This window comes from Armigeres subalbatus, chromosome 1, assembly GCF_024139115.2.
Source record: "Armigeres subalbatus isolate Guangzhou_Male chromosome 1, GZ_Asu_2, whole genome shotgun sequence".
In the NCBI taxonomy this organism is placed as follows: Eukaryota; Metazoa; Arthropoda; class Insecta; order Diptera; family Culicidae; genus Armigeres; species Armigeres subalbatus.
The window spans coordinates 39,056,498-39,084,155 of NC_085139.1; the positions used below are offsets into that span (position 1 = coordinate 39,056,498).

The 27,658-nt window shown below is 43.4% G+C and overlaps 1 protein-coding gene and 1 long non-coding RNA gene across 9 annotated transcripts in view; one reads left to right on the forward strand and one right to left on the reverse strand.

Moving 5' to 3' along the window:
- Positions 1-17,311, forward strand: part of LOC134224461 (peripheral plasma membrane protein CASK) — a 456,884-nt gene extending 439,573 nt beyond the window's left edge. For 6 of the 8 annotated variants that reach the window (XM_062703820.1, XM_062703854.1, XM_062703827.1 and 3 more), the window contains 4 exons: positions 3,095-3,217; positions 3,282-3,404; positions 3,470-3,753; positions 13,663-17,311. In XM_062703820.1, coding sequence (XP_062559804.1) covers positions 3,095-3,217; positions 3,282-3,404; positions 3,470-3,753; positions 13,663-13,842 — 710 coding nt within the window. In that variant the 3' untranslated portion in view covers positions 13,843-17,311. The remainder of the gene's footprint in view (positions 1-3,094; positions 3,218-3,281; positions 3,405-3,469; positions 3,754-13,662) is intronic. The other 2 variants (XM_062703863.1, XM_062703870.1) reach the window with 1 other exon arrangement.
- LOC134208302 (uncharacterized) lies at positions 6,953-7,652 on the reverse strand. The gene is made up of 2 exons (XR_009978602.1): positions 7,243-7,652; positions 6,953-7,169 (listed from the first exon to the last, which is right to left on the reverse strand). It is a non-coding gene; the product is annotated as an uncharacterized LOC134208302 (long non-coding RNA).
- Positions 17,312-27,658: the final 10,347 nt, after the last annotated feature.

Below are 27,658 nucleotides of genomic sequence, written 5' to 3' on the forward strand. Positions count from 1 at the left end.
TTGATGGTTAGTCGAATTAGCCACCTCTTCAGCTTCCTGGTCGTTCTACAATGTCTTATGATGTGCACATGGTGCTGTGGCGAGCCCCATGCAGTTGGAGCAAGGAGTGTAATTGTCGCTGAAAAATGCAATAAACAAGCCACAGAATAAAATAGCGATAATTCTTTATCCTCATCTGCATAGAGATAAAGATAAAGTCCATTGTTGCTTTCCATTTTTTTATCTGCTTCAATTCTTCTTCTTATTGGCATAACATCTTTTACTGAGAATTGCCGCATCGCTGCTTAGTCTTCCCTAAGCACTTCCACAGTTATTAACCACGAGGTTTCTAAACCAAGTTACCTCTTGCTTTATAGCCGCGCACCTTACCGCTAGGCTAAGGAGGGCCCTGTAACAAATATGGTAATGTAGATGTTATGAACTTTTCAAATTGCGATAGTTTTTTTATATTTCAGAAATAAAACACAGATCATGTCAACAGATGGTTGGCAGGCGATCATTATCCTATTATGTTGCAAACCAACGCTTGTAGCGAATTAAGTTTGTCTCAACGGTCTCAACATTTACAAAAGAGGACAATTTTGTTGTCTTCGGAAAAGTGGTAGTTTTACTTTCGCTGAGTAGGGGACAACAGCCTCCCCGCCCCGTATAGCGAAAGTAAAACCCTGTCACTGCGACCTTTTCTGGCAAAATCGTAAGATGTTTCATCAAAATGTAAAAAGCTGCAGTTTGTCACACCTTCCTGTCATTTCATTTATTTAGCTTACATATAAACAGATAACACTGAATTAACAATTTGACGCCACAATACACGGTTCGAGACAGCATCCTCCTTCCTCGAATGCGCCCCACACTCGCCAACTCGTTCTGTACCTGGTCCGCTCACCTCGCTCGCTGCGCTCCACGCCTTCTCGTACCTGCCGGATCGAAAGCGAACACCATCTTTGCAGAGTTGCTATCCGGCATTCTTGCAACATGCCCTGCCCATCGTACCCTTCCGGCTTTGGCTACCTTTTGGATACTGGGTTCGATTCATTCTTCGCTGCCACACACCGTCTTCATCAAAGCCAAAGATGGTCCTAAGCACCCGTCACTCGAATACTTCGAGTGCTTGCAAGTCCTCCTCGAGCATTGTCCATGTTTCATGTCTGTAGAGGACTACCGGTCTTATCAGCGTTCTGTACATGGCATATTTGGTGCGGTGGTGACTCTTTTTTGACCCCAGGCCTTTGAAAAAGGTGGGTCTGCTTTCTCTGCTTCCGTCTATAACGTTCCTCGTTCTGCCGGGTACCTTGCTGCAATGCGACCGCCCGCGCTGCGTCCTTCTCCTCCAGAATCTATCTGCACTCTTCGTCAAACCAATCATTCCGTAGACTTCGTCCCACATACCCGACGTTGTTCTTCGATCTATTGATCTATTAAAATATGTCAATTCATGTGCCATGACGACTTCCGAAGTAAACAATGTCGTGTTCGGAATATGAATCGAAACGGTACATTGATTGATTCTTGTTGAAAATGTACATGTGGTCTGACTATCTACAGTATTTGTCCCAGGTTTTCCCAAACCTGCATAATTTTAGACAATATGAAGGAATAGCAAAAAAGCGTTTTTCCTCGGGTGAGCATTATGGGGCCTCTTCCCATACGTTGTTGCCTAATATTTGTCGATGGGCAATTTACCCCCAGGAGCAGTACCCACATAAACACTTCTTTGAGTTATGAATAATTTTAACATTATTCAGATTTCTGCAATTTGAAGATAGCATCAGCTACGGTAACGTTTGTGAACTGCCGTATCAGGTGAAAATAGCCAAAAAAATCGTTACAAGTCAATGTTTATAGCAGCACTTGCTCAGTCAGGCCACAATGCACCATTCCTCTCCATTCAACCAACTCTCGACGTGGCAGTACTTTTGAAACCGCTAGGAAGAATAATCGACTTGATATTATCTCACATATAAAAATGAATTAAACAAAATTCTATACTTTACCTCACTTAAAAGCCATGTTACTTATATCTATAAAAAACTTTACGAAATTTAAAAAGCATAGAGTGAGTCAAATAAAGGCTGTAGCAGCCAAAATTATACGAATGAAGCTACTCAACACCACCCAAAAACTCAAACATAACAAACATTACAATCCAAAAATGCTATGCAGAAAAAATCAGAATCAATTAGACCGACAATTAATGCTCAACAACTATCGTTCATGGTCCAGCAAAGAACTTTCGCACAAAACCTCGCCCTATTCCTCTCCCACTGTTTGTTGTAGCTGCGGGGAAAAATCCCTTAATCATTGCCGGAACCCGTCCAAGCTGGTTTCCTGTTGTACAAAACGGAAACTGTCGTGCGCTTTCCGCCCGAAGGGAGGCACTTCTGAAACTTTTTTAGTTTACGTTTACCAAACAAAAAAAATACGTAGTAGGTTGCTCTCAAAACCAAGAATCCTGGAATAATTCATTTTCGAACGGCATCAGACCAGCCGGCATCGAGATCGGACAATGCGCTGTTGCCGAGAGGAAAAAGCTTTTCCGTATAGTCACGAATTTCCCGGCTCATTAAAAGGCTTTCGCTGCAGCTGCTGGACAAAAACTGTGGCATAACCATTTCGTACAATGGGAATTCTAGTTTTTAAGCGAAAAGTTTTTTTTTCCTTCGGGTTTCTCCACTTACCGGACTCAGTTTGTCCGACAGCTTGTTTTCCTCGAATTGCTATCTGTAATAGAGTAATATGGCATGGTTCGGTTTTCGGTGCTTTCGATTCCCTCACATAGCGCACGGAAGGATTCGCTAAACGGACGAGGAAATTTATGGCGAAACTTAATCACGTTCTTTTTCCCACATTAGATCTGCATGGAATGAAACGTTTGCTTTGGATATCACTATTCCGCCAATGCGCAAATTTATATGCACGATTTTCTGCTTCAAGTTTTCGATCGGCTACGTTTAATCACTTCATCCAAGTTTTGCCCTCGACATCTTATCTGATTGCTTACTACTCGAACTGCAATCAATTGCTTTTCCTCCAGAAGCTTAATTGAATTATTTTTTTGTTATTTCTACTTTCTTCTCGCCATTACCCAACGAAGCAGTAAATTGCTCAATATTTAGCCGTAAGAAGAAACAGTGCCGGGACAAATACCTGGCCAAGCACAATGCCGTCTTCGACCAGCTGGATTTAGTGACCTACGAGGAGGTGGTTAAGGTTCCAGGTTTGTGTTTTTTGGCGAGAAAATGTTTCATATTTAATTTTTAATCCGATGTTTTATTTTGCAGTGGGTGATCCGGCCTTCCAACGGCGCACTCTGGTCCTACTCGGAGCGCATGGTGTCGGAAGACGTCATATCAAAAATACCCTCATAGCTAAGTACCCGGACAAATACGCTTACCCCATACCACGTGAGTACTGTTTCGACTCCTCTTGACTCAACAAAATTAACTAAACGGCTGCTTCTCCCGAACAGACACAACCAGACCGCCCCGGCCGGACGAGGAGAACGGCCGCAGCTACTACTTCATATCACACGACGAGATGATGGCGGACATCCAGGCGAACGAGTACCTCGAGTACGGTACCCACGAGGACGCGATGTACGGCACCAAGCTGGAAACGATACGACGCATCCACGCCGACGGCAAGATGGCGATCCTGGACGTCGAACCACAGGCCTTAAAAATACTGCGCACAGCCGAATTCACACCGTACGTTGTGTTCATCGCGGCCCCGCTGCTGCAAAACATTGCCGACGTGAGTATTGGATTTTCTCTCCACCTGTTTGACGGTGTGCAATGCAAGACATCTACTAATTCTCTAGAAAATCAAGCTTATGACATATGACTTTATTTGATTTCGAACAGAAAACCTTTTGCAATACAAAAGATTCTCGACAAAACTAGGGAGATTCCAAAAAAAATTGGAAATATCTCAGAAGTTTAAGATTTTGATGTATACCTTCCGTATTTTGGATGAGTACAATTCGAAGTTAGCAAGAATCCCATTCGGAATTCAGAAGTATTCCCTCCCGGAATTGTAAATGTAAATCCCTCCGGAGTTTCGGAAAAAATTTCCGCAATTCGAAAAAAGTTGGAATTGAAAACAATTTCGTCTGGAATTCGGAAGAAATCTCTCCTAAAATTCTGAAGAATTCTCTCCCGAAATAAGATCAAATTTTCTCCGGAACTCGGAAGAATTCCCTTCCGGAATTCGGAAGAATTCCCTTGCGGAATTCGGAAGAATTCCCTTCCGGAATTCGGAAGAATTCCCTTCCGGAATTCGGAAGAATTCCCTTCCGCAATTGGGTCCTAAAATGAAGAATCGATATTCGATTTTCTTTCAGGGAACGATGAAGGTAATCATTCTAAACGTGTCAGTTTTTCTTTAGACTCAAAAATCGAAAAGAACATTGTTTAATTTAAAATTGAAAAATAGATGAAAAATGCTTCCTCGACATTTTCGGTCTTGTTTGACGTACGGATTCAAACGCACTAGCAAAACACCGCAGGGCACTTGACTCAACCTTTGACAGTTATTATACATATGGGGCTGACGTTTTGGGCTGATGGTTGATTCGTTCTGAAATGTTGCACAGCCCAAAATTTGCCTTAAAATGTCTTAAACACAAAACTATTATTTTTACTGATTTAGAATTTTACCAGAATTTTTGTACAAGTATTCTTGACCGATGCACTATCGTTTGCAACCATAAACGAGGTAGAGCTTTAGGACCCAATTCGGAAGCATTCCCTTCCGGAATTCGGAAGAATTCCCTTCCGGAATTCGGAAGAATTCCCTTCCGGAATTCGGAAGAATTCCCTTCCGGAATTCGGAAGAATTCCCTTCCGGAATTCGGAAGAATTCTCTTCCGGAATTTGGAAGAATTCCCTTCCGGAATTCGGAAGAATTGCCTTCCGGAATTCGGAAGAATTGCCTTCCGGAATTCGGAAGAATTCTCTTCCGGAATTCGGAAGAATTCCCTTCCGGAATTCGGAAGAATTCCCTACCGGAATTCGGACGAATTCCCTTCCGGAATTCGGAAGAATTCCCTTCCGGAATTCGGAAGAATTCCCTTCCGGAATTCGGAAGAATTCCCTTCCACAATTCGGAAGAATTCCCTTCCTGAATTCGGAAGAATTCCCTTCCGGAATTCAGAAGAATTCCCTTTCGGAATTCGAAAAAACTTCCCTCCGGAATTCGGAAGAATTCCCTTTCGGAATTCGAAAGAATTCTCATTCGGAATTCGAAAGAATTCCCTTCCGGAATTCGGAAGAATTCCCTTCCGGAATTCGGAAGAATTCCCTTCCGGAATTCGGAAGAATTCGGAAGAATTCTTTTCCGGAATTCGGAAGAATTCCCTTCCGGAATTCGGAAGAATTCCCTTCCGGAATTCGGTAGAATTCCCTTCCGGAATTCGGAAGAATTCCCTTCCGGAATTCGGAAGAATTCCTTCCGAATTCGGAAGAATTCCTTCCGAATTCGGAAGAATTCCTTCCGGAATTCGGAAGAATTCCTTCCGAATTCGGAAGAATTCCTTCCGAATTCGGAAGAATTCCCTTCCGGAATTCGGAAGAATTCCTTCCGAATTCGGAAGAATTCCTTCCGAATTCGGAAGAATTCCTTCCGAATTCGGAAGAATTCCTTCCGAATTCGGAAGAATTCCTTCCGAATTCGGAAGAATTCCTTCCGGAATTCGGAAGAATTCCTTCCGAATTCGGAAGAATTCCTTCCGAATTCGGAAGAATTCCATCCGGAATTCGAAGAATTCCCATCCGAATTCGGAAGAATTCCCATCCGAATTCGGAAGAATTCCTTCCGAATTCGGAAGAATTCCTTCCCAGAATTCGGAAGAATTCCTTCCCGGAATTCGGAAGAACTCTTTCCCAGAATTCGGAAGAATTCCTTCCCGGAATTCGGAAGCATTCCTTGCCGGAATTCGGAAGAAATCCTTCTCGAAATTCGGAAGAATTCCTTCCCGAATTCAGAAGAATTCCTTCCGGAATTTGGAAGAATTCCCTTCCGGAATTCGGAAGAATTCCCTTCCGGAATTCGGAAGAATTCCCTTCCGGAATTCGGAAGAATTCCCTTCCGGAATTCGGAAGAATTCCCTTCCGGAATTCGGAAGAATTCCCTTCCGGAATTCGGAAGACTTCCCTTCCGGATTTCGGAAGAATTCCCTTCCGGAATTCAGAGAAATTCCCTTCCGGAATTCAGAAGAATTCCCTTCCGGAATTAGGAAGAATTCCATTCCGGAATTCGGAAGAATTCCCTTCCGGAATTCGGAAGAATTCCCTTCCGGAATTCGGAATTCGGAAGAATTCCCTTCCGGAATTCGGAAGAATTCCCTTCCGGAATTCGGAAGAATTCCCTTCCGGAATTCGGAAGAATTCCCTTCCGGAGTTCGGAAGAATTCCCTTTCGGAATTCGGAAGAATTCCCTTCCGGAATTTATGTAAATATCCCTTCAGAATTCGGATAAACTCCCTTTAGGAATTCGGATGAATTTCCCTCCGGAATTACGGGAATACACACTTAATTTTTATCACCGAGCTCAGTTATCAGATTACCGATTTCTCAACAGCTGAGCTCTCGGTAGTCGCCTCGGTAAACCACACACTTAATTTTTATCACCGAGCTCAGTTATCAGATTACCGATTTCTCAACAGCTGAGCTCTCGGTAGTCGCCTCGGTAAACCACATCGACAACCGATTACTCGGTACTGCATACTATTTGATGGAATGTCAAATTAAACTGAGATGCTCGGTAATCTTTACTGAGCACTCGGCATAATGTTACCGAGAATTCCCGTGATTCAAATGTCAAAAGATAACAATTTTACCGAATCCTCAGTATTTTTTAACGGTTATTCTGTACTTTATTTTGCGGTGCATTTGTAAAAATACTGAGCGCTTTATAGATTTAGTAATTTCGGTTATAAATAGTAAAATGAAAATGCCAATAAAATGAAATACTTTTATTTTCTTCAATCATTCATATATGCACTTTGTTTTCTTTGTATAAACTTTATTTAAGAGGGGCTCAGCATAGAAAAATTTCCACCGGAAACACCGTCGCTTTGAAAACGCACTGATACGAAATCCGCTGCAGGGCGTAACGCCCTTTGAACGAATAGATTCCATCTCGAGACAATTTTCTTCGTGAAGGAAATGCTAAAAATATAATAAATAATAGCAATCTTTTTATGTTGGGTTTTACAATAAAATTAACAGTTTTTTAACTTACCACATACAACCGCAATTTCACTTGATTTTGTTCCAATAAATAATTGTTTCTGCTCATTCATTTGATTCCAACACGTGAAGTTCTATGGAAAAATGGCGTCTTATCACTTCATCAGGTATCACGTCAGAATAATGCTAACTGAAAGCTCGGTACAAAGTTTAACGACACTGGTAAGATGAATTACAGAATACGGTGAAAAATATACAAAGTTCGTTGAAAACCGAGGAGCTCGGTAGTATTTATTTTTGACGTTTCATTTTACAAAGGGATCAGTTAACAATATTGCTGATGTCGGTAGTTTCTCAACATTTAACTGAGCTCACGGTATTAAATTATTTTTACAGAATGAAACCAGTAAAAAAGATTACCGAGCTGGAATTATGCATTTAAGTGTGTACGGGAGAATTCCCTTCCGGAATTCGGAAGGACTCCCTTTCCGAGTTCGGAAGAATTCCCTACTGAGATTCGGAAGCATTCCCTTCCGTAGTTCGGAAGAATTCCCTTCCGGAATTCGGAAGAATTTCCTACCGGAATTCGGAAGTATTCCCTACCGGAATTCGGAAGTATTCCCTTCCGGAGTTCGGAAGAATTCCCTTCCGGCTTTTGGAAGAATTCTCTTCCGAAATTCGGAAGAATTCCCTTCCGTAATTTGGAAGTATTCCCTTTCGGAATTTGGAAGAGTTCCCTTCCGGAATTCAGAAGAATTCCCTTTCGGAATTCGGAAAAATTCCCTTCCGGAATTCGGAAGAATTCCCTTCCGGAATTCGGAAGAATTCCCTTCCGGAATTCGAAAGAATTTCCTTACGGAATTCGGAAGAATTTCCTTACGGAATTCGGAAGAATTTCCTTACGGAATTCGGAAGAATTTCCTTCCGGAATTCGGAAGAATTTCCTTCCGGAATTCGGAAGAATTCCCTTCCGGAATTCGGAAGAATTCCCTTCCGGAATTCGGAAGAATTCCCTTCCGGAATTCGGTAGAATTCCCTTCCGGAATTCGGAAGAATTCCTTCCGGAATTCGGAAGAATTCCCTTCCGGAATTCGGAAGAATTCCCTTCCGGAATTCGGAAGAATTCCCTTCCGGAATTCGGAAGAATTCCCTTCCGGAATTCGGAAGAATTCCCTTCCGGGATTTGGAAGAATTCCCTTCCGGAATTCGGAAGAAATCCCTTCCGGAATTCGGAAGAATTCCCTTTAGGAATTCAGAAGAATTCCCTACCAGAGTTGGGAAGAATTCCCTTCCAGAATTCGGAAGAATCCCCTTCCGGAATTCGGAAGAATTTACTTCCGGAATTTGGAAGAATTCCCTTCCGGAATTCGGAAGAACTCCCTTCCGGTATTCGGAAGAACTCCCTTCCGGAATTCGGAAGAATTCCCTTCCGGGATTTGGAAGAATCCCCTCCCGGAATTCGGAAGAAATCCCTTCCGGAATTCGGAAGAATTCCCTTTAGGAATTCAGAAGAATTCCCTCCCAGAGTTCGGAAGAATTCCCTTCCAGAATTCGGAAGAATCCCCTTCCGGAATTCGGAAGAATTTTCTTCCGGAATTCGGAAGAAATCCCTTCCGGAATTCGGAAGAACTCCCTTCCGGTATTCAGAAGAATTCCCTTCCGGAATTCGGAAGAATTCCCTTCCGGAATTCGGAAGAATTCCCTTCCGGAATTCGAGAGAATCCCCCTCCGGAATTTGGAAAAATTCCCCTTCAGAATTCGGATAAACTCCCTTTCGGAATTCGGAGAAATTTCCCTCCGGAATTCGGAGGAATTCCCTTTCAAAATACGGAAGAACTCCCTTCCGGAATTCGGAAGAACTCCCTTCCCGAGTTCGGAAGAATTCCTTTCTGGGATTCGGAAGTATTCTCTTCCGGAGTTCGGAAGAATTCCCTTCCGGAATATGGAAGAATTCCCTTCCGGAATTCGAAAGAATTCCCTTCCGTAATTTGGAAGTATTCCCTTCCGGAATTCGAAAGAGTTCCCATCCGGAATTCGGAAGAGTTCCCTTCCGGAATTCGGAAGAATTCCCTTCCGGAATGTGGAAGAATTCCCTTCCGGAATGTGGAAGAATTCCCTTCCGGAATTCGGAAGAAATCCCTTCCGGAATTCGGAAGAATTCCCTTTAGGAATTCAGAAGAATTCCCTCCCAGAGTTGGGAAGAATTCCCTTCCAGAATTCGGAAGAATCCCCTTCCGGAATTCGGAAGAATTTACTTCCGGAATTTGAAAGAATTCCCTTCCGGAATTCGGAAGAACTCCCTTCCGGTATTCGGAAGAACTCCCTTCCGGAATTCGGAAGAATTCCCTTCCGGGATTTGGAAGAATCCCCTCCCGGAATTCGGAAGAAATCCCTTCCGGAATTCGGAAGAATTCCCTTTAGGAATTCAGAAGAATTCCCTCCCAGAGTTCGGAAGAATTCCCTTCCAGAATTCGGAAGAATCCCCTTCCGGAATTCGGAAGAATTTTCTTCCGGAATTCGGAAGAAATCCCTTCCGGAATTCGGAAGAACTCCCTTCCGGTATTCAGAAGAATTCCCTTCCGGAATTCGGAAGAATTCCCTTCCGGAATTCGAGAGAATCCCCCTCCGGAATTTGGAAAAATTCCCCTTCAGAATTCGGATAAACTCCCTTTCGGAATTCGGAGAAATTTCCCTCCGGAATTCGGAGGAATTCCCTTTCAAAATACGGAAGAACTCCCTTCCGGAATTCGGAAGAACTCCCTTCCCGAGTTCGGAAGAATTCCTTTCTGGGATTCGGAAGTATTCTCTTCCGGAGTTCGGAAGAATTCCCTTCCGGAATATGGAAGAATTCCCTTCCGGAATTCGAAAGAATTCCCTTCCGTAATTTGGAAGTATTCCCTTCCGGAATTCGAAAGAGTTCCCATCCGGAATTCGGAAGAGTTCCCTTCCGGAATTCGGAAGAATTCCCTTCCGGAATGTGGAAGAATTCCCTTCCGGAATGTGGAAGAATTCCCTTCCGGAATTCGGAAGAATTCCCTTCCTTAACTCGGAAGAACTTCCTTCCGGAATTCGGAAGAATTCCCATCCGGAATTCGGAAGAATTCCCATCCGGAATTCGGAAGAATTCCCTTCTGGAATTCGGAAGAATTCCCTTCCGGAATTCGGAAGAATTCCCTTCCGGAATTCGAAAGAATTCCCTTCCGGAATTCGGAAGAATTCCCTTCCGGAATTCGGAAGAATTCCCTTCCGGAATTCGGAAGAATTCCCTTCCGGAATTCGGAAGAATTCCCTTCCGGAATTCGGAAGAATTCCCTTCCGGAATTCGGAAGAATTCCCTTCCGGATTTCGGAAGAATTCCCTTCCGGATTTCGGAAGAATTCCCTTCCGGATTTCGGAAGAATTCCCTTCCGGATTTCGGAAGAATTCCCTTTCCGGAATTCGGAAGAATTCCCTTCAGGAATTCGGAAGAATTCCCTTTCGGAATTCGGAAGAATTCCCTTTCGGAATTCGGAAGAATTCCCTTACGGAATTCGGAAGAATTCCCTTTCGGAATTCGGAAGAATTCCCTTACGGAATTCGGAAGAATTCCCTTTCGGAATTCGAAAGGATACCCTTCCGGAATTCGGGAGAATTCCCTTTCTGGAATTCGGAAGAATTCTCTTCGGAATTCTGAAGAATTCCTTTCCGGAATTGAGAAGAATTCCTTTCCGGAATTCGGAAGAATTTCCTTCCGGAATTCGGAAGAATTTCCATCCGAATTCGGAAGAATTCCTTCCGAATTTGGAAGAATTCCTTTCGCAATTCGGAAGAATTCCCTTCCGGAATTCGGAAGAATTCCCTTCCGGAATTCGGAAGAATTCCCTTCCGGAATTCGGAAGAATTCCCTTCCGGAATTCGGAAGAATTCCCTTCCGGAATTCGGAAGAATTCCCTTCCGGAATTCGGAAGAATTCCCTTCCGGAATTCGGAAGAATTCCCTTCCGGAATTCGGAAGAATTCCCTTCCGGAATTCGGAAGAATTCCCTTCCGGAATTCGGAAGAATTCCCTTCCGGAATTCGGAAGAATTCCCTTCCGGATTTCGGAAGAATTCCCTTCCGGAATTCGGAAGAATTCCCTTTAGGAATTCGGAAGAATTCCCTTCCGGAATTCGGAAGAATTCCATTCCGGAATTCGGAAGAATTCCCTTCCGGAATTCGGAAGAATTCCCCTCCGGGATTCGGAAGAATTCCCTTCCGGAATTCGGAAGAATTCCCTTCCGGAATTCGGAAGAATTCCCTTCCGGAATTCGGAAGAACTCCCTTCCGGTATTCGGAAGAATTCCCTTCCGGAATTCTCAAGAATTCCCTTCCGGAATTCGAGAGAATCCCCCTCCGGAATTTGGATAAATTCCCCTTCAGAATTCGGATAAACTCCCTCTCGGAATTCGGATAAATTTCCCTCCGGAATTCGGAGGAATTCCCTTTCAAAATACGGAAGAACTCCCTTCCGGAATTCGGAAGAATTCCCTTCCGCAATTCGAAAGAATTCCCTTCTGGAATTCGGAAGAATTCCCTTCCGGAATTCGGAAGAATTCCCTTCCGGGATTCGGAAGAATTCCCTTCCGGGATTCGGAAGAATTCCCTTCCGGAATTCGGAAGAATTCCCTTCCGGAATTCGGAAGAATTCCCTTCCGGAATTCGGAAGAATTCCCTTCCGGAATTCGGAAGAATTCCCTTCCGGAATTCGGAAGAATTCCCTTCCGGGATTTGGAAGAATTCCCTTTCGGAATTCGGTAGAATTCCCTTCCGGAATTCGGAAGAATTCCTTTCCGGAATTCGGAAGAATTCCTTTCCGGAATTCGGAAGAATTCCTTTCCGGAATTCGGAAGAATTCCTTTCCGGAATTCGGAAGAATTCCCTTCCAGAATTCGGAAGAATCCCCTTCCGGAATTCGGAAGAATCCCCTTCCGGAATTCGGAAGAAATCCCTTCCGGAATTCGGAAGAATTCCCTTTAGGAATTCAGAAGAATTCCCTCCCAGAGTTCGGAAGAATTCCCTTCCAGAATTCGGAAGAATCCCCTTCCGGAATTCTCAAGAATTTTCTTCCGAAATTCGGAAGAATTCCCTTCCGGAATTCGGAAGAACTCCCTTCCGGTATTCGGAAGAATTCCCTTCCGGAATTCTCAAGAATTCCCTTCCGGAATTCGAGAGAATCCCCCTCCGGAATTTGGATAAACTCCCTCTCGGAATTCGGATAAATTTCCCTCCGGAATTCGGAGGAATTCCCTTTCAAAATACGGAAGAACTCCCTTCCGGAATTCAGAAGAATTCCCTTCCGCAATTCGAAAGAATTCCCTTCTGGAATTCGGAAGAATTCCCTTCCGGAATTCGGAAGAATTCCCTTCCAAAATTCGGAAGAATTCCCTTCCGGGTCCCTTCTGGAATTCGGAAGAATTCTCTTCCGGAATTCGGAAGAATTTTCTTCCGGAATTCGAAAGAATTTTCTTCCGGAATTCGGAAGAATTTTCTTCCGGAATTCGGAAGAATTCCCTTCCGAAATTCGGAAGAATTCCTTTCCGGAATTCGGAAGAATTCCCTTCCGGAATTCGGAAGAATTCCCTTCCGGGATTCGGAAGAATTCCCTTCCGGAATTCGGAAGAATTCTCTTCCGAAATTCGGAAGAATTCTCTTCCGGAATTCGGAAGAATTCTCTTCCGGAATTCGGAAGAATTCCTTTCCGGAATTCGAAAGAATTCCCTTTGGGAATTCGGAAGAATCCCCTTCCGGAATTCGGAAGAATTCCCTTTAGGAATTCGGAAGAATTCCCTTCCGGAATTCGGAAGAATTCCCTTCCGAAATTCGGAAGAATTCCCTTCCGAAATTCGGAAGAATTCCCTTCCGGAATTCGGAAGAATTCCCTTCCGGAATTAGGAAGAATTCCCTTCTGGGATTCGGAAGAATACCCATCTAGAATTCAGAAGAATTCTCTTCCGGAATTCGGAAGAATTCTCTTCCGTAATTCGGAAGAATTCCCTTCCGGTGTCCTGAAGTATTCCTTTCTGGAATTCGGAATAATTCCCTCCAGGAGTCCGCAAGAATATACTTCCGGAATTCGGAAGAGTCTTCTCCTGGAATTTGCAAGAATTCCTTCAGGAATTCGGAAGAATCTTATCCGGAATTCGGAAGAATTCCCTTCCGGGATTTGAAATAATTCGTCTCCGGTATTCGGAAGAACTTACTTCCAGAATTCGGAACAATTCTCGTCCGATACTCGGAGGAATTCCTCTCCGGAATTCAAAAGAAATCGTTAATCGAATACCGGAGTATTCGGAAAAGTTCCCTTCCGAAACTTTCCTTTTCTTCGGAATTCGAAAGAATTCACTTCCGGATTTTGAAAGAGTTTCTTCCAGGAATTCGGAAGAATTGGTCATGTTATCAGTGTAGAATAAATAATCGTATCCAATTAATTGATTCATTCATCTATCCTTCTTCAGTACGACGGCAGTCTCGAGCGTTTGGCGAAAGAGTCGGACATGCTGCGCCAGGCCTATGGGCACTTCTTTGACCTGACCATCGTCAACAACGACATCGGCGAAACGATAGCCACGCTCGAGAACGCAATCGACAAGGTGCACTCTACGGCCCAGTGGGTCCCGGTCTCCTGGCTGTACTGACAAGATAGTGAGCTAGAATGTCCGGCGTGTTTGGAGGAGGAATGCGACTGCGATTGTGACTGCGAGCTAGACCTTAAGTAGAGAGCGCCCAGGGAGCATGCGTGCGTGTGTGTGAACGAAGCAGCCAACACTACCACATCAAGGAAGCATCAACAATATTACAGCAACAGAAGCAGTAGCAACAGCACCAGCACTACTTAAGCCGAAATGGGAGTAAGAAAACCGTTACAAAAAAAATAATTAAAAAATCACAAAAAAAAGGTTTGGATTCAGTAGATAAGATATGGCAACCTTCACACAGAGCAAAACAAAATACACAGGAAAACTATAATCTTGCAGATACCAGAACGAAAACAAAAATATTCAGAATTGTACTTGATTAGCGCAGATACAAACCAAAGTTTAACCTTGGTTCAATATAAAAGCGATACATCTGTACAGGAAATGTTAAATTGGAAGCAAAAGTTACGAATGTCTAGTTATTGTTTTAAAAATGCAAAAAGAAACAACACACATTATATCTATCAAGTAATCTGTCAACTCGAAACTAAAACAAAATGGCTGATTTTATATCAAAAATACATTTAAACTCAACAAGGCAGCATTTAGAGGCAACCCTCTTTTTACTTGAAAAAAAAAACAAGATTGGAATAATTACCATTTTCCAAATCTAGGAGAAACACTTCATTTAAGTTGAATGTCATTACCGTTAGTAGGAACTAATCAAAAAATGAACACAAACACTCATCTTGAAAGTAAGAGACAAAACAGAACTCATCGAATTTCGCGCACTGGATTTGCTCCAGTTCAGTCGACTATTAGCAAGAATAAAAACAAAGCAAAATGAAACGGCACAAACAGGATGCACTTTCCGGGTAATGCCCAACATATTCCACACAATCCGAATACCATTTAAAAACCGAGTGGGGATAAATAAGCCGAAGGGAGACCTTACTTAAAACAACCAAATTAACTAGAAAGAAAGAAAAACGAAGTGATAGAGAAAAAAATCGTTAAACAACAAAATGGGCGAATGTTATCGGAAATTGAACACGGTAATAAAACAGAAACACATACACACAAATGGAGAAAAACTGGAGATGGAGATGATAAAGCGAAAGTGGGAAGAAAATATTAGTTAGACTTAATACTAACCAAAACAAATGTTAACATGATTATTAATAATTAAAGGTAACAGAATTATAATTAAAAAACAATGCAACACAGATGGAGAAAGCAAAGCTAAAACAAAGAGAAAACCAGTAAAAAAGTAGACGTGAAAATGGGAGTTTAAATTTGAAGATTAACTTGAAAAAAAAAATTAAAGAGGAGTGAACCGGAACAGGAAGAATGCTAAATACGAGGTTTGATCTAGGGAAAATAAATTAAAAATGTTACATTGATCCAATAGTTGCGACCGTTCTTCCTAAACGAAAGCAAAGGGGAAGGCAAGTAAAACAAACTAGGAGGAAAAAAATCAGCGAAAACAAACGATAACAAACAGAACACCGATCGAACAGAGAAAGAAAATAGAGAAAATCGCAATTTCAGCTTGCGTGCGAAAGAACGAACCACCATTACCAGTTGTTATTTATTGGAAAAGTTTCAGGGTTGAATGGTTTATTGAATCTGGGCTTCAGGGTGTCGACGATAACTACTGACGGTGAACATCATCCCTATGTTGGTGATACAATATGTGATTCTTGCTACAGGTTTTGTATTTATTTCATATGATTTAGCATTAATTGTAATTTACAAAATATTAGTACTGTTACATATAATCGTTGGATGGACGCCTAAGGCAGACGATCGATCTTTTCAAAACAACTTTGTTATTCGACGAAAATATGATCACGTGCTATTCAATTGCTATTGTTCCAATGAATTCCAATTTTGACCATTGGACTAACTGCCAATATTATCTCATCCTAGGCGGTATCGCAAAACACAACAGATTTTTAATTCGTGTTACATTTAACTAACTGAAGTTCAATTCTGAAATACTTTCGCTAAAATTTAAAAATTGACCGAGGGAATTGATATAAAAGGGGATCGATATGTCAAATTTATGCATTACAAAAAAAAATGGCAGACAGTTGGTGTTTTTAACATACTTAAGAAGTAACCCCAATGTCGACGTTGAGGGCAATTGATCACAGTCACACATTTCAAAAGCAATATGATGCATGTTCGAGGTCATGTCGATGTAAGAGTCGTTTGATCGAACTTCACCAAGTCTGCCGAATTTTATTTTTCTTTAGGTAATATTATTTTTTAATTCGTTTAAAAACAGTTATTCCGCATGTGTATACACCCGATTCTGTTTTTACACGGATTTTTTTTACACGGCCGTGTAAAAAAAATCCCATACAAAATTTTTGCAAAGTTGCTCCATTTTACATGATTCGTCGAGAAATCATAAAACTTTTTTTACACGGATTTTCAAATTTTGAACTGAAAACTTTTTTTACACGGAACGCATCCCCCGTGTAAAAAAAGAATTGGGTGTACTTCCTTTGAAATGAAAAACGTTATTTGGTAAGCTCTTAACAATTGTTATTTAGATAAATAAACTGAACTATTATTCATAACATGCAAATTCAACACTACACAATCAAAAGGCTTCTCTGGAAGTTGTGTGAACTCAAAGAGCTTCATATTCACAATGGCACGTGACACGCTAGTCATCGGTCATTCATTGTTATTGATATCTACATATTTCGATGATGAAAACCTTACAAATGATGTAACCTGTCAAGATAATCCAATCTCTATACCAAACAAACTCATAACTCAAACTTGAAAAACAAATCACAATAAAATCACACTAAAAACAAAATCGTCAAGCCCAACCGTTTCGAATTATGTAACCAATAGACAAAAGGCAAATAGTTTATATATTCTTCAATTTCACAACCACAAAATAGGAAACAAGGGAGGCTAGCATCTGCAGATTTGATAACGACTAGAAAACATAAAACTTACGACATAATGATATAAAACAGAAAAAACGCTCAAACGGTATAAAAAAAGAAACCTTTCAACTGAAACTTGTGTACAATAAACTAATACACACTGGGGTATAACAAGAAAAAATGAAGTGATCAGTTAGAACATTGTTTCAATGAAAAAGATGCTGAAGTGCTGAAATTGTCAAACCGAGAAAAAACCAAAAACATAAGAAAAGCTAAAAACGAAACCTAGTAAACCTGAGAACAAAGAAAAACAAACCTTTTTTGAAAAGATTAGAAACTCCAAGAAAATTGAACGCGAAGCGAGATGGCCATACCAGCGGAATCATCCAAAGCAGTTAGAAAAATAAGATCGAAAAAAAAAGTCAGATGATGCAATGGAACCCAGAGAAGAACAGATAGAGTGTATTGTAATAAAAATTTATTTTATTAGTTTTTGTTTTTGGATGAGAAAAAATTCTAATAAAAATGAAGTTAATACAAAAAATTAAAAAAGACCTGAACTAGCGTACTGGCGATACTGGGAAGACAACCTGTTTGAAGAAACCCTCAATATTTCAACAGCTGCAATTCTCAACGCAACCCCTTCAGTCCCGTTGGTACGAACCCAACATATTATAATTTTCGTTTATCGGTCATTCACCGAAAATGTCGCGTCTCGAAATGCCGAGTTGGAAAGTCGAAGACGAGCGAACCTGTAAATCCTGTAAGGGGATGACGAGGAGATGGTGCAATGCGACAAGTGGGATAAATGGCATCATATTAGCTGCGTTGGAGTCGCAGAGGAAGTAGAGGAGAGGGCTCAACTACCAGTAAAAATATTCAAGCCTTCAGTGCGAGATATTCGACCGAATGTTTCTTCGGAATATAGTTATCGAAATCAACGCAACAACAAAGATGCAGTTCAAGCTTCGATGCAAGCATAGCACTATTACGCGAACTCTCATGCACGAATGCCGGGCAGCGATGGGCACAGATCCGAACACCGTACGAAAGGAGATAGTACGGTTGATAGCTACGCAATGTACCTCCAATCCAGCAGACAAAAGGCAATCAGAGATTCTTTTCCGAGGAAATCGCGACGCTCACAGATACTCAGCTGGCGGCTCGTCAAGCTATATCGGTGGATCTTTCAATATTTCCGGAAAGCCAGAAGAATGACCTCCATTCTTCTCATCTTACACTAAGGTGTCGTGGATTCCAGGGGTTCGGTTCGACCCACTTCGGGATGGCTGCATCATCTTGTCTTCCATTTGTGCACGGATAGTGCGTAGTGAAGGAGATCACTCAACTTCAGGTGTAGTAGCTATAGAAAATTATTAATTTAACTCTTTAGAGAGCGAAAAGTTCACTCATGTTTTTTTTCTACACCCCTTCCTCTGTGTAAATCCCTTCCTCTGTGTAAATCCCTTCCTCTATATAAAATCCGTTATCCTGTCCAAACATCAATCATCCATAGAATAATTGGATGTATGAACAGGCTTCCGGAAATTTGCCGCGTACCGCTTCAAATAGCCGCTAGTTAGTTGCGTAGTTTCGTCGTTTCCAGCGACTGCTACTATCCGATTGGTCCGTTGTTCGTTTGTCGAATGCCTGCCTGCCGCTGCGTGGGTAGAGGGTGGTTGCTATGGCAACAACACCCGTGGTAAACGAATAACTTCCCGCGCACAACCGCTTTGGTCTTCGTGGGCGGAATGCCTAGGTGTGGGTGGTTGTTATGGTGACTACAGCCGGCCGTGTCGCTGCTCGTGAGCTTAGGCTTCGGGAACGCTTGCTGGTGGTCAAGTGGTTTTTCGTTGCTGCCAAGCCAAGGAAAGGCCGGAGCACAATGGATACGTTGCGTTTGCGTTTGAGTTTGCGTTTTGTAATCCGTTTGATACGTTTTGTACTAAAATACAAAACGTACGCAAAACGGATAAGCAACCCACAATGCATACGGTTTTTGACAGTTGAGCAGTTAACATTTTCTTGTCGCTGTTGGGTTCCAAATAAGTTATTACGGAATGGATATATGTATTGCTGGCGCTCGAGATTCTCAGCTTATATTTATTTAGACAAGTTATTAAAGTATTTAGAAAATTTGAAGGAGAATTCAAACTGAATTTTTGGACATTGGAGGATGGAGATTAATTAAAAATCGTGATTGATTTTGGTGTTTCCTAGGCAAGTTTCCTAGGCACGTTTCCCCACAAGTCATTCCAGGAATTTCTTGAGAATTCCTTTATAAAATCCTCCTAGACTTCTTCTGAAAGTTCCTCAATATATTTTTCTGAAGATTTCTCCAGAAATTCCTGCGGCAGTGTCTCCAGGAGATTCTCCACAAAATCCTCCAGAAATTCCTCCGAGAGTTTATCCAGAAGTTTCTCCGTAAATTCTTCCAGAAGTTCCTCTAAGAATTACTCTGGAAGTGCCTCCAGGAATTCCTCTAGAAATGCCTACAAAATTTTCTCCGGAAGTTTCCACAGGATATCCTTCAGAAATTTCCACATATACCAAGGAAGTTTCTCCAAGAATTTCTCTGGAACTTCCTTCAATATTTTTTCCAAAAATTACTAAAAAAATTTCTTTCATAAGTTTCTATAGGAGGTCCTCTAGAAATTTCTACAGGAATTCCTTCGGAAGTTATAACAAAAAATCTAACGGAAAGTTCTCCGAAAAATCCACTAGAATTCCTCAGGAAGTTCTTCCAGAAACTCCAGAATTTCCCCCAGGAAATGCTTCGGAAGATTCTCCAAGTATTGCTCTAGAAGTTCATCCAGGAATTGCTCCGGAAGTTCCTCTAGGAATTCCTCCCGAAGCTCCCCCAGCCCAGGCATTTCTCCGGAAGTTTCTCCAGCAGTTTCCCCCGAAGTTTCTTCAGTAATTCCCCTGCAAGTACGTCCAGAAATTCTTTAAACACTGACTTCGGAAGTTTTTACAAAGAATCCTTCAGAAATTTTCGAAAATTCGTAGGGAAATTCCTCCGTAAGCTCTTCCAGGAATTCCTCCAGAAATTCATAAAAAATACAAAAAATCATTCGGAAAATCCTCCGAAAATTCCTCTAAAAAATCCTTCACTCCAAAGAGAATCTCTTTCTCGACAGACCTTCCAGGAATTCCCCTGGAACTGCCTCCAAGAATTCCCCCAGAAATTCTTCAAACATTCCCTCCGACAGTTTCTCCAGCAGTCAATCCCCCCCCCCCCCCCACGAAGTTTCTCCAGGAATTCCCCCAGAAATTTCACAAACAATAACTTCGAAAGTTTTTTTTAAATTTGAAAATTAAGTCGTTTTCGGCCGTTGCATTTCAATAATTTTCAAATAAGTTTTCCACAGTCGCCAAGAGTTATTTCGTTTTTTTTAAAGAATTCTACAGAAATTTTTGGAAGTTCCTCCAAGCATTCCTCCAGAAATTAATCCGGAAGTTCTTCCAGGAATACCTGGAGGAACTTCCTGAGGAATTCCAGAAGGAACTTCCGGAGGACTTAAAGGAGGAACTTTCAGAGGAATTACCGGAGGAACTTCCGTAGGAATTCCTGGAGGAACTTCCGTAGGAATTCCTGGAGGAACTTCCGTAGGAATTCCTGGAGGAACTTCCGTAGGAATTCCTGGAGGAACTTCCGTAGGAATTCCTGAACGAACTTCCGTAGGAATTCCTGAAGGAACTTCCGTAGGAATTCCTGAAGGAACTTCCGTAGGAATTCCTGAAGGACCTTCCGGAGGAATTCCCGGAGGAACTTCCGGAGGAATTCCCGGAGGAACTTCCGGAGGAATTCCCGGAGGAACTTCCGGAGGAATTCCCGGAGGAACTTCCGGAGGAATTCCCGGAGGAACTTCCGGAGGAATTCCCGGAGGAACTTCCGGAGGAATTCGGAGGAACTTCCGGAGGAATTCCGGAGGAACTTCCGGAGGAATTCCCGGAGGAACTTCCGGAGGAATTCCCGGAGGAACTTCCGGAGGAATTCGGAGGAACTTCGGAGGAATTCGGAGGAACTTCCGGAGGAATTCGGAGGAACTTCCTGGAGGAATTCCTGGAGGAACTTCCGGAGGAATTCGGAGGAACTTCCGGAGGAATTCCCGGAGGAACTTCCGGAGGAATTCGGAGGAACTTCGGAGGAATTCCTGGAGGAACTTCCGGAGGAATTCGGAGGAACTTCGGAGGAATTCCGGAGGAACTTCCGGAGGAATTCCCGGAGGAACTTCCGGAGGAATTCCCGGAGGAACTTCCGGAGGAATTCCCGGAGGAACTTCCGGAGGAATTCCCGGAGGAACTTCCGGAGGAATTCGGAGGAACTTCGGAGGAATTCCCGGAGGAACTTCCGGAGGAATTCCCGGAGGAACTTCCGGAGGAATTCCTGGAGGAACTTCCGGAGGAATTCGGAGGAACTTCCGGAGGAATTCCGGAGGAACTTCCGGAGGAATTCCCGGAGGAACTTCCGGAGGAATTCCGGAGGAACTTCCGGAGGAATTCCCGGAGGAACTTCGGAGGAATTCCCGGAGGAACTTCCGGAGGAATTCCCGGAGGAACTTCCGGAGGAATTCCCGGAGGAACTTCGGAGGAATTGGAGGAACTTCGGAGGAATTCCCGGAGGAACTTCCGGAGGAATTCCCGGAGGAACTTCCGGAGGAATTCCGGAGGAACTTCCGGAGGAATTCCCGGAGGAACTTCGGAGGAATTCCCGGAGGAACTTCCGGAGGAATTCGGAGGAACTTCCGGAGGAATTCCCGGAGGAACTTCCGGAGGAATTCCCGGAGGAACTTCCGGAGGAATTCCCGGAGGAACGTTCGGAGGAATTCGGAGGAACTTCCGGAGGAATTCCCGGAGGAACTTCCGGAGGAATTCCCGGAGGAACTTCCGGAGGAATTCCCGGAGGAACTTCCGGAGGAATTCCCGGAGGAACTTCCGGAGGAACTTCCGGAGGAATTCCCGGAGGAACTTCCGGAGGAATTCCCGGAGGAACTTGCGGAGGAACTTCCGGAGGAATTCCCGGAGGAACTTCCGGAGGAATTCCCGGAGGAACTTCAGGAGGAACTTCTGGAGGCATTTCCGGAGGAATTCCCAGGGGAACTATCGGAGGAATTACCGGATGAATTTTTAGATTTTGCGAAGGATTTTTTTTATAGAAACTTCCGTAGGAATTCCTGTAGATTTTTTTTGGAGTATTCCCTATAGAAACATCCTAAGAAATTTTTTTAAGGAATTTTTAGAGGAATTCCTGGAGGAACTTCCGGGGAATTCGTGGAGGAATCTTCCAGGGGAAATCCTGGAGGATCTTCAGAGGGGAGCTCCTGGGAGAACTTACGGAGGCATTTTCTGGAAGCACTTCTGGAATAATTCTTTGAGGAACTTGGGGAGGAATTCATGGAACTCCGGGCGATTCCTTAAGGAACTTCTAGAGAAATTCCTGGAGGAATTACCGGAGGAACTCCTGGTGAAATTTTTGGAGGATTAAGCGAAGGGTTTTGTAGAAACTTCCCATGTAGAAGGGTTTTGTAGAAATTTTGTAAGTAATTCCTGAAAAAATTTATTGAGGATTCCCTGAAGAAACTTTCGAAGGACATTTTTTAGGTATTTTTAGAGGAAATTCCGGGATAATTACTGTAGGAATTTCTGGGGGAATGGAGGAACTTCCAGGGAATTTCCTTCGGGAGGAATTCATGGAGTAATTTCCAGAATGATTCTTGGAGGACCTTCTGGAAGAATTTTCGGAAGAATTTTCAGAGGAACTTTCGGATAAATTTTTGGAAGCACTTCCGGAGGAATTTCTGGGGACACTTCAAATTCCTTACGATTTACCTTTTAAATTTCTTGCTATTTCCAATGGATATTCAAAAAAATGTCTTGTGAAACTTCCTTGGAATTTCCGTTGAAATATCTTTCAATTTTTAATGGACATTCGTTAAAATTTTTTATCTGGTAGTTGACGACTAAAGTTTTGCTGAATGTTAAAATTTTCTTATTTCTTATGGAAATTCCTCATGATTTCCCATGCAAACTCCTTACAGTGGCCCATGAGAAACGCTAACAGTTTCTCATAGTAGTTCCTTGCAATTCCTTTTGGAAATTTGTTACAATTTTCATTGATTTTCTTAACAATTTTTCATGAAATTTCCTGACAGTTTCTTATTGAATTTTCTTACAATTACGTTCACAATTTGCCATGGAATTTTTTTTTTCGAATTGCCCTATGAAACTTTTAACATTTAAGTGTTGATATTCCCAACAGTTTCTCATGGATATTCCTTACAAATTCTCATAATAATTCTTTAGAATTCCCCTTTGAAATTCGTCACAAATTTACTAGCAGTTTGCCAATTGCAATCCATCAAATATTCTTATAGAAATTCCTCTAGAAAATTCAATGGAAACTCCATACAATTATCCATGGTTTCTCATGGAAGCTCCTCTCTGTTTATGGTTTTCCATGGATATTCCTCAATTTTTTTCATGAAAAATCCCATAACAGTTCCTCATGGAAATTCCTAATAATTTCCCATAAAAATCCCATATAATTTTCCTTAGAAATTCCTTTCTATTTTCAATAGAGATCCCTTGTAATTTGCCATTGGTATTATTTAAATAGTTTCTATGGAAATTTGGAAGTTCCCTACAATTTCCCCTGAAAAATTCTTACAATGTTTGCCACAAAAATTTCTTACAATCTCCCAGGAAATTTCCTTAGAGTTTTCCGAGGATATTGTTTTGAATTACCCGTTGCAACTCTTTATAATTTCCTTAGAAACATACTTACATTTTCCCATAGAAATTCAAAATATTTAAGTTTTATCTCCTTGAAATTTTCAATGGAAATTTCTTGCAATTTCCAGTGGAAGTAAAAATGAATGACCATTTTCTCGTGATTTGTTTATTTTTTGACGCAAACCTGTCCGCAAAGTTTGAGATTGTTCAAATGGTGCGGACAGGTTTGCGGTTTACTTTGCGTTTAGTACAATCCGCAAACTCATTCCGGATGCATTGTGCGTTGCTACGTTTGACTGCATGTATTCAAACTAGCTGTCAAATTTCCGGATTGCCTTCCGGATCCATTGTGCGCCGGCCTGAAGGGTGCCGTGCGTTGCGTGTGTCGTCCGAGCTGTGAATGACCCGATTGTCAATATTTTTTTTTTTTTTCAATAAAAGTATGTTTATTTATTTGCTTTGATTTTACATCTAGTGTACATTGTAAGTGTTTGGCCACACGGCCCTTCATCTTTATTATTAGTTTTTTCTTTTATTATTATAATTTTGAAAGGGAAGTAATTTGAAAATTCTCTAGTATGACATGGAAGCCTATTGCAGGCATTAGTTCATTTTGAAAAATTTGATAACCTAACTACTATGTACACTAATATTTACAATATAAATTTGATAACCTAGATTGGAACTAGCGCCCTAATTGGAGCCTGATCCGAATGCAAGCAACGTACCCTAAACTTTTCTTTACACTCACCAAAGCGTTCATGTAAGGTTTTTATCCCGGCCAGACGGTGGACCTCGGATGTTCTTGTCCTGGGAGGGGTGTTGAGGATCATCCTCAGGAATTTGTTTTGAAGTTGAAGTTTGAGGTGGTGGGTTTTAGCGCAGCTCTCCCAGACCGGCATGCCATATTCGATCACAGGGAGGATGATTTGCTTGTAGACAGCAAGCTTATTTTTCAGGGACAATGACGACCGGCGGTTGATCAAAGGGTACAGTAGTTTCAACAAAACGTTACACTTTGTCACCGTTTTGTCAACCTGTTGCCTGAAAATAAGCTTGCTGTCGAGGGTCAAGCCAAGGTAGCCGGCCTCATTGGCCCATTCCACAGTCGTGCCATTGAGGATGATTTTACAGTCCCCAGGCCGAACAAGTTTAGGGGATTTGGAGTGGGGGAAAATGATGACCTGGGTCTTCGCCGCGTTGATACAGATCTTCCAGCTGGTGAGGTACTCTGTCAGGGCATCCAGGCCTCGTTGGAGTTTTGCCATTAGCGCTCTGATCACTCTACCGTTGTAGACGATGGATGTGTCATCTGCAAACAGAGACAGAATGCCGCCTTCTGGAGGTTCTGGCATGTCGGAGGTGAACAGATTGAAAAGCAGGGGCCCGAGGATACTGCCCTGGGGGACGCCTGCGACGATGTTGTGCGCATTGGAACTCGCTCCGCTGATTGAGACCCGGAATGTCCTTGCCGACAGGTAATTGTTGATGATTTTCACCAGGTAGCTGAGAAGATTGTAGCGTTGTAGTTTGTACACCAGGCCATCATGCCATACATTGTCAAATGCCTTCTCGACATCGAGTAAGGCCATGGCGGATGTTTTCGAGACAAACTTGTTCCGTCTGAGGATGTTGGTAACTCGGGTCGGTTGGTGTACAGTTGACCGACCACGTCGGAAACCAAACTGTTCCTCGAGCAAGATGTTGAGATTTTCGGCAGACTCAAGTAACCGATGATGAATAGCTTTTTCGAATAGCTTGGATAACCCTGAGAGAAGGCTGATGGGTCGATAACTTTTGGGGGAGGAAGGATCCTTCCCAGGCTTCCGGATGGGGATGACTTTCGCTGACTTCCATGACGATGGGAAGTAGCTAAGCCGGAGACACTGATTAAAGATCAGCGAGAGGTGCTCAAAGAACGGAGCACTCATGTGTTTGAGCTCGAGATTCAGGATGCTGTCGAAGCCTGGGGCCTTCATATTCTTCGATGATTTGATATAGGCCGTCAATTCGCCAGCTGAGATCTCCAACTCCTCCGAGAAGTCGTTGGGAATCAAATGGATGTTGTTAGCATGCTCGTTGACGGCTGCTTCGTGTGGACTGACGATGTTCTGCCCAAGATTGTGTGAGCTGACGAAGTGACGACCTATTTCAGCGACCTTCTCTGCAGGAGTTATCAAGCGATCCTTAGAGCCATTATTGTCTAGTGGGATCAAAGGTGGAATGGGCCGTGGCTTTGATTTTAGTATGTTGGTCATTTTCCAGAACGGCTTAGCATAATCTGGGAGAGTGCGGATCTTATTCGAGAAGTCGTTATTTTTGAGGTCCATCATTCTGGCCTTGATAATTTTTGTGATTCGATTGCAGCGTGCCTTAAGCTCAGGCAGTCCTGTACGCTGGAACTGCCTGCGAGTGACATTCCGCAATTGAATAAAATCTTTGGTGAGTGTATCGATGTTTAAGGAGTTGCTTACCTGCCGAGCCTTCGGGACATGCTGCTCCCTGGCCACCGAGATTGCCTCTTCGATGGCGCACAGCTGGCGGTCGATACTTTCTGGCGTCTCCGGACGCACCTCATAATCGACGAAGTTGTCGACGCACTGCTGGAACCGCTGCCAGTTCACTCGATGGTAGTTTCGCCTTGTTATCTCGTGCCGATTTACTGAAGATCCAACCTCAGCCACCACCGGATAGTGGTCCGAGCTCAGTTCTTGGAAGACGACCGGCTGGGAAACGTGATCGTACATGTTCGTGATGTAGATATCGAGCGTAGCATGGGCCCCGGACCGTGCCAACCGGGTAGGGCTGTCAGGGCTCAGGATGGTGTAGTGGCCCTCTAGTTCGTCGTTGGACCAGACGACTCCGTTCCGGTTGGAGACGGTGTTTCCCCACGATTGGTGCTTTGCGTTCAGGTCTCCGGCGATGATGAACTGCCCCTGCTGCCGAGTGAGCTTGACTATGTCCCTTCGTAGCTCAGCCGACGAGCCATCGTCGACTTTGGCTTGTGGGACAGTAAGCCACGATGAGAGTGACGACCTGACAGAAGTGGTGACTTCCACTTCAAGGGCATCGATGAGTTTGAGCTTGAAGGCCAGCAGCAGGTGGCAGGCGATGTTGCTTCGCAAGGCGATTGCCACTCCTTCCCCTCTGGAGCTCGTTCGATCGAACCTCACCAGCCTAAAACCCGGAATTGTTGCACTTACCTCGGGCTTCAGGTGGGTTTCGGTGATGAAAGCCGCATCAATCTCCTTCTCCTGAAGGAAATCGCTGAGCTCGATGATTTTGCTCTTTAGTGAGCAAGCGTTCCAATTGACCAGACCCACCCTAGCAGCCATTTTCAATGACGAACATGCCCAGGGTGAAGATCTGGTCGAAGCGAGTTTTGCAACCGCGAAGTCGCGTTGCCAGTTGGGTGAAAATCGGAACCAGCTGCTCCGATGTGTAGAGCGGTGGGTCGCCCTCGGCCGGAAGGGGCTCATTATTCTGACGACGGAATCCAGGGGGAGGAAGCGGGGGCCATTCGCTGGTGGATGGTGCTGGGGCTTGAACTGATGCTGCAGCAGCCGCCAGCCGTTTGTGTGGCTGCAAAGGTGGAAGAATTGGTATCACTCGCCGAAGAGCCGGGATGGCCGGAAAGTTCACCTCGTTGAAAGCAGGAACTCGGTTCTTTTTCGGCAGGGACCTGGTGGAGGCCTTCTTCCTGATTTCCAAAAACGCCGCCCGCTTTGGACAGTCCTTGGTTGTAGCCCGATGCTTGTCGCCACAGTTGGCGCATTTTGGATCAGCAACCTCCATCTTGTCGCACTCATCGGTCGGATGGAGCTCGCCACATTTGTTGCAGCGCGGCTTCATGCGGCAGTTCCTGGTGCCGTGCCCGAAATTGAAGCAGTTGGTGCACTGCGTGACGTCGCGGTGCACTGGCCGATATCGCTCCCAGTCAACGACGGTGTAATTTATAACACCGACCAGCTTCAGGTCCTTCCACGTGGTGGAGCCGTGCTCCAGGTGGACCAGGTAAAGCTGATCGCGATATCTCCTCGTCTTGTCGTGACGAGCGATCTTGTGCACGGCCACAGGTTTCAATCCGCAACTTTCGAGCTCAGCTTTTAGCTCCTCTTCCTTCATGTCATGGAGTCCTCGCAGCAAAGCCTTTAGCGGCTTCGTGC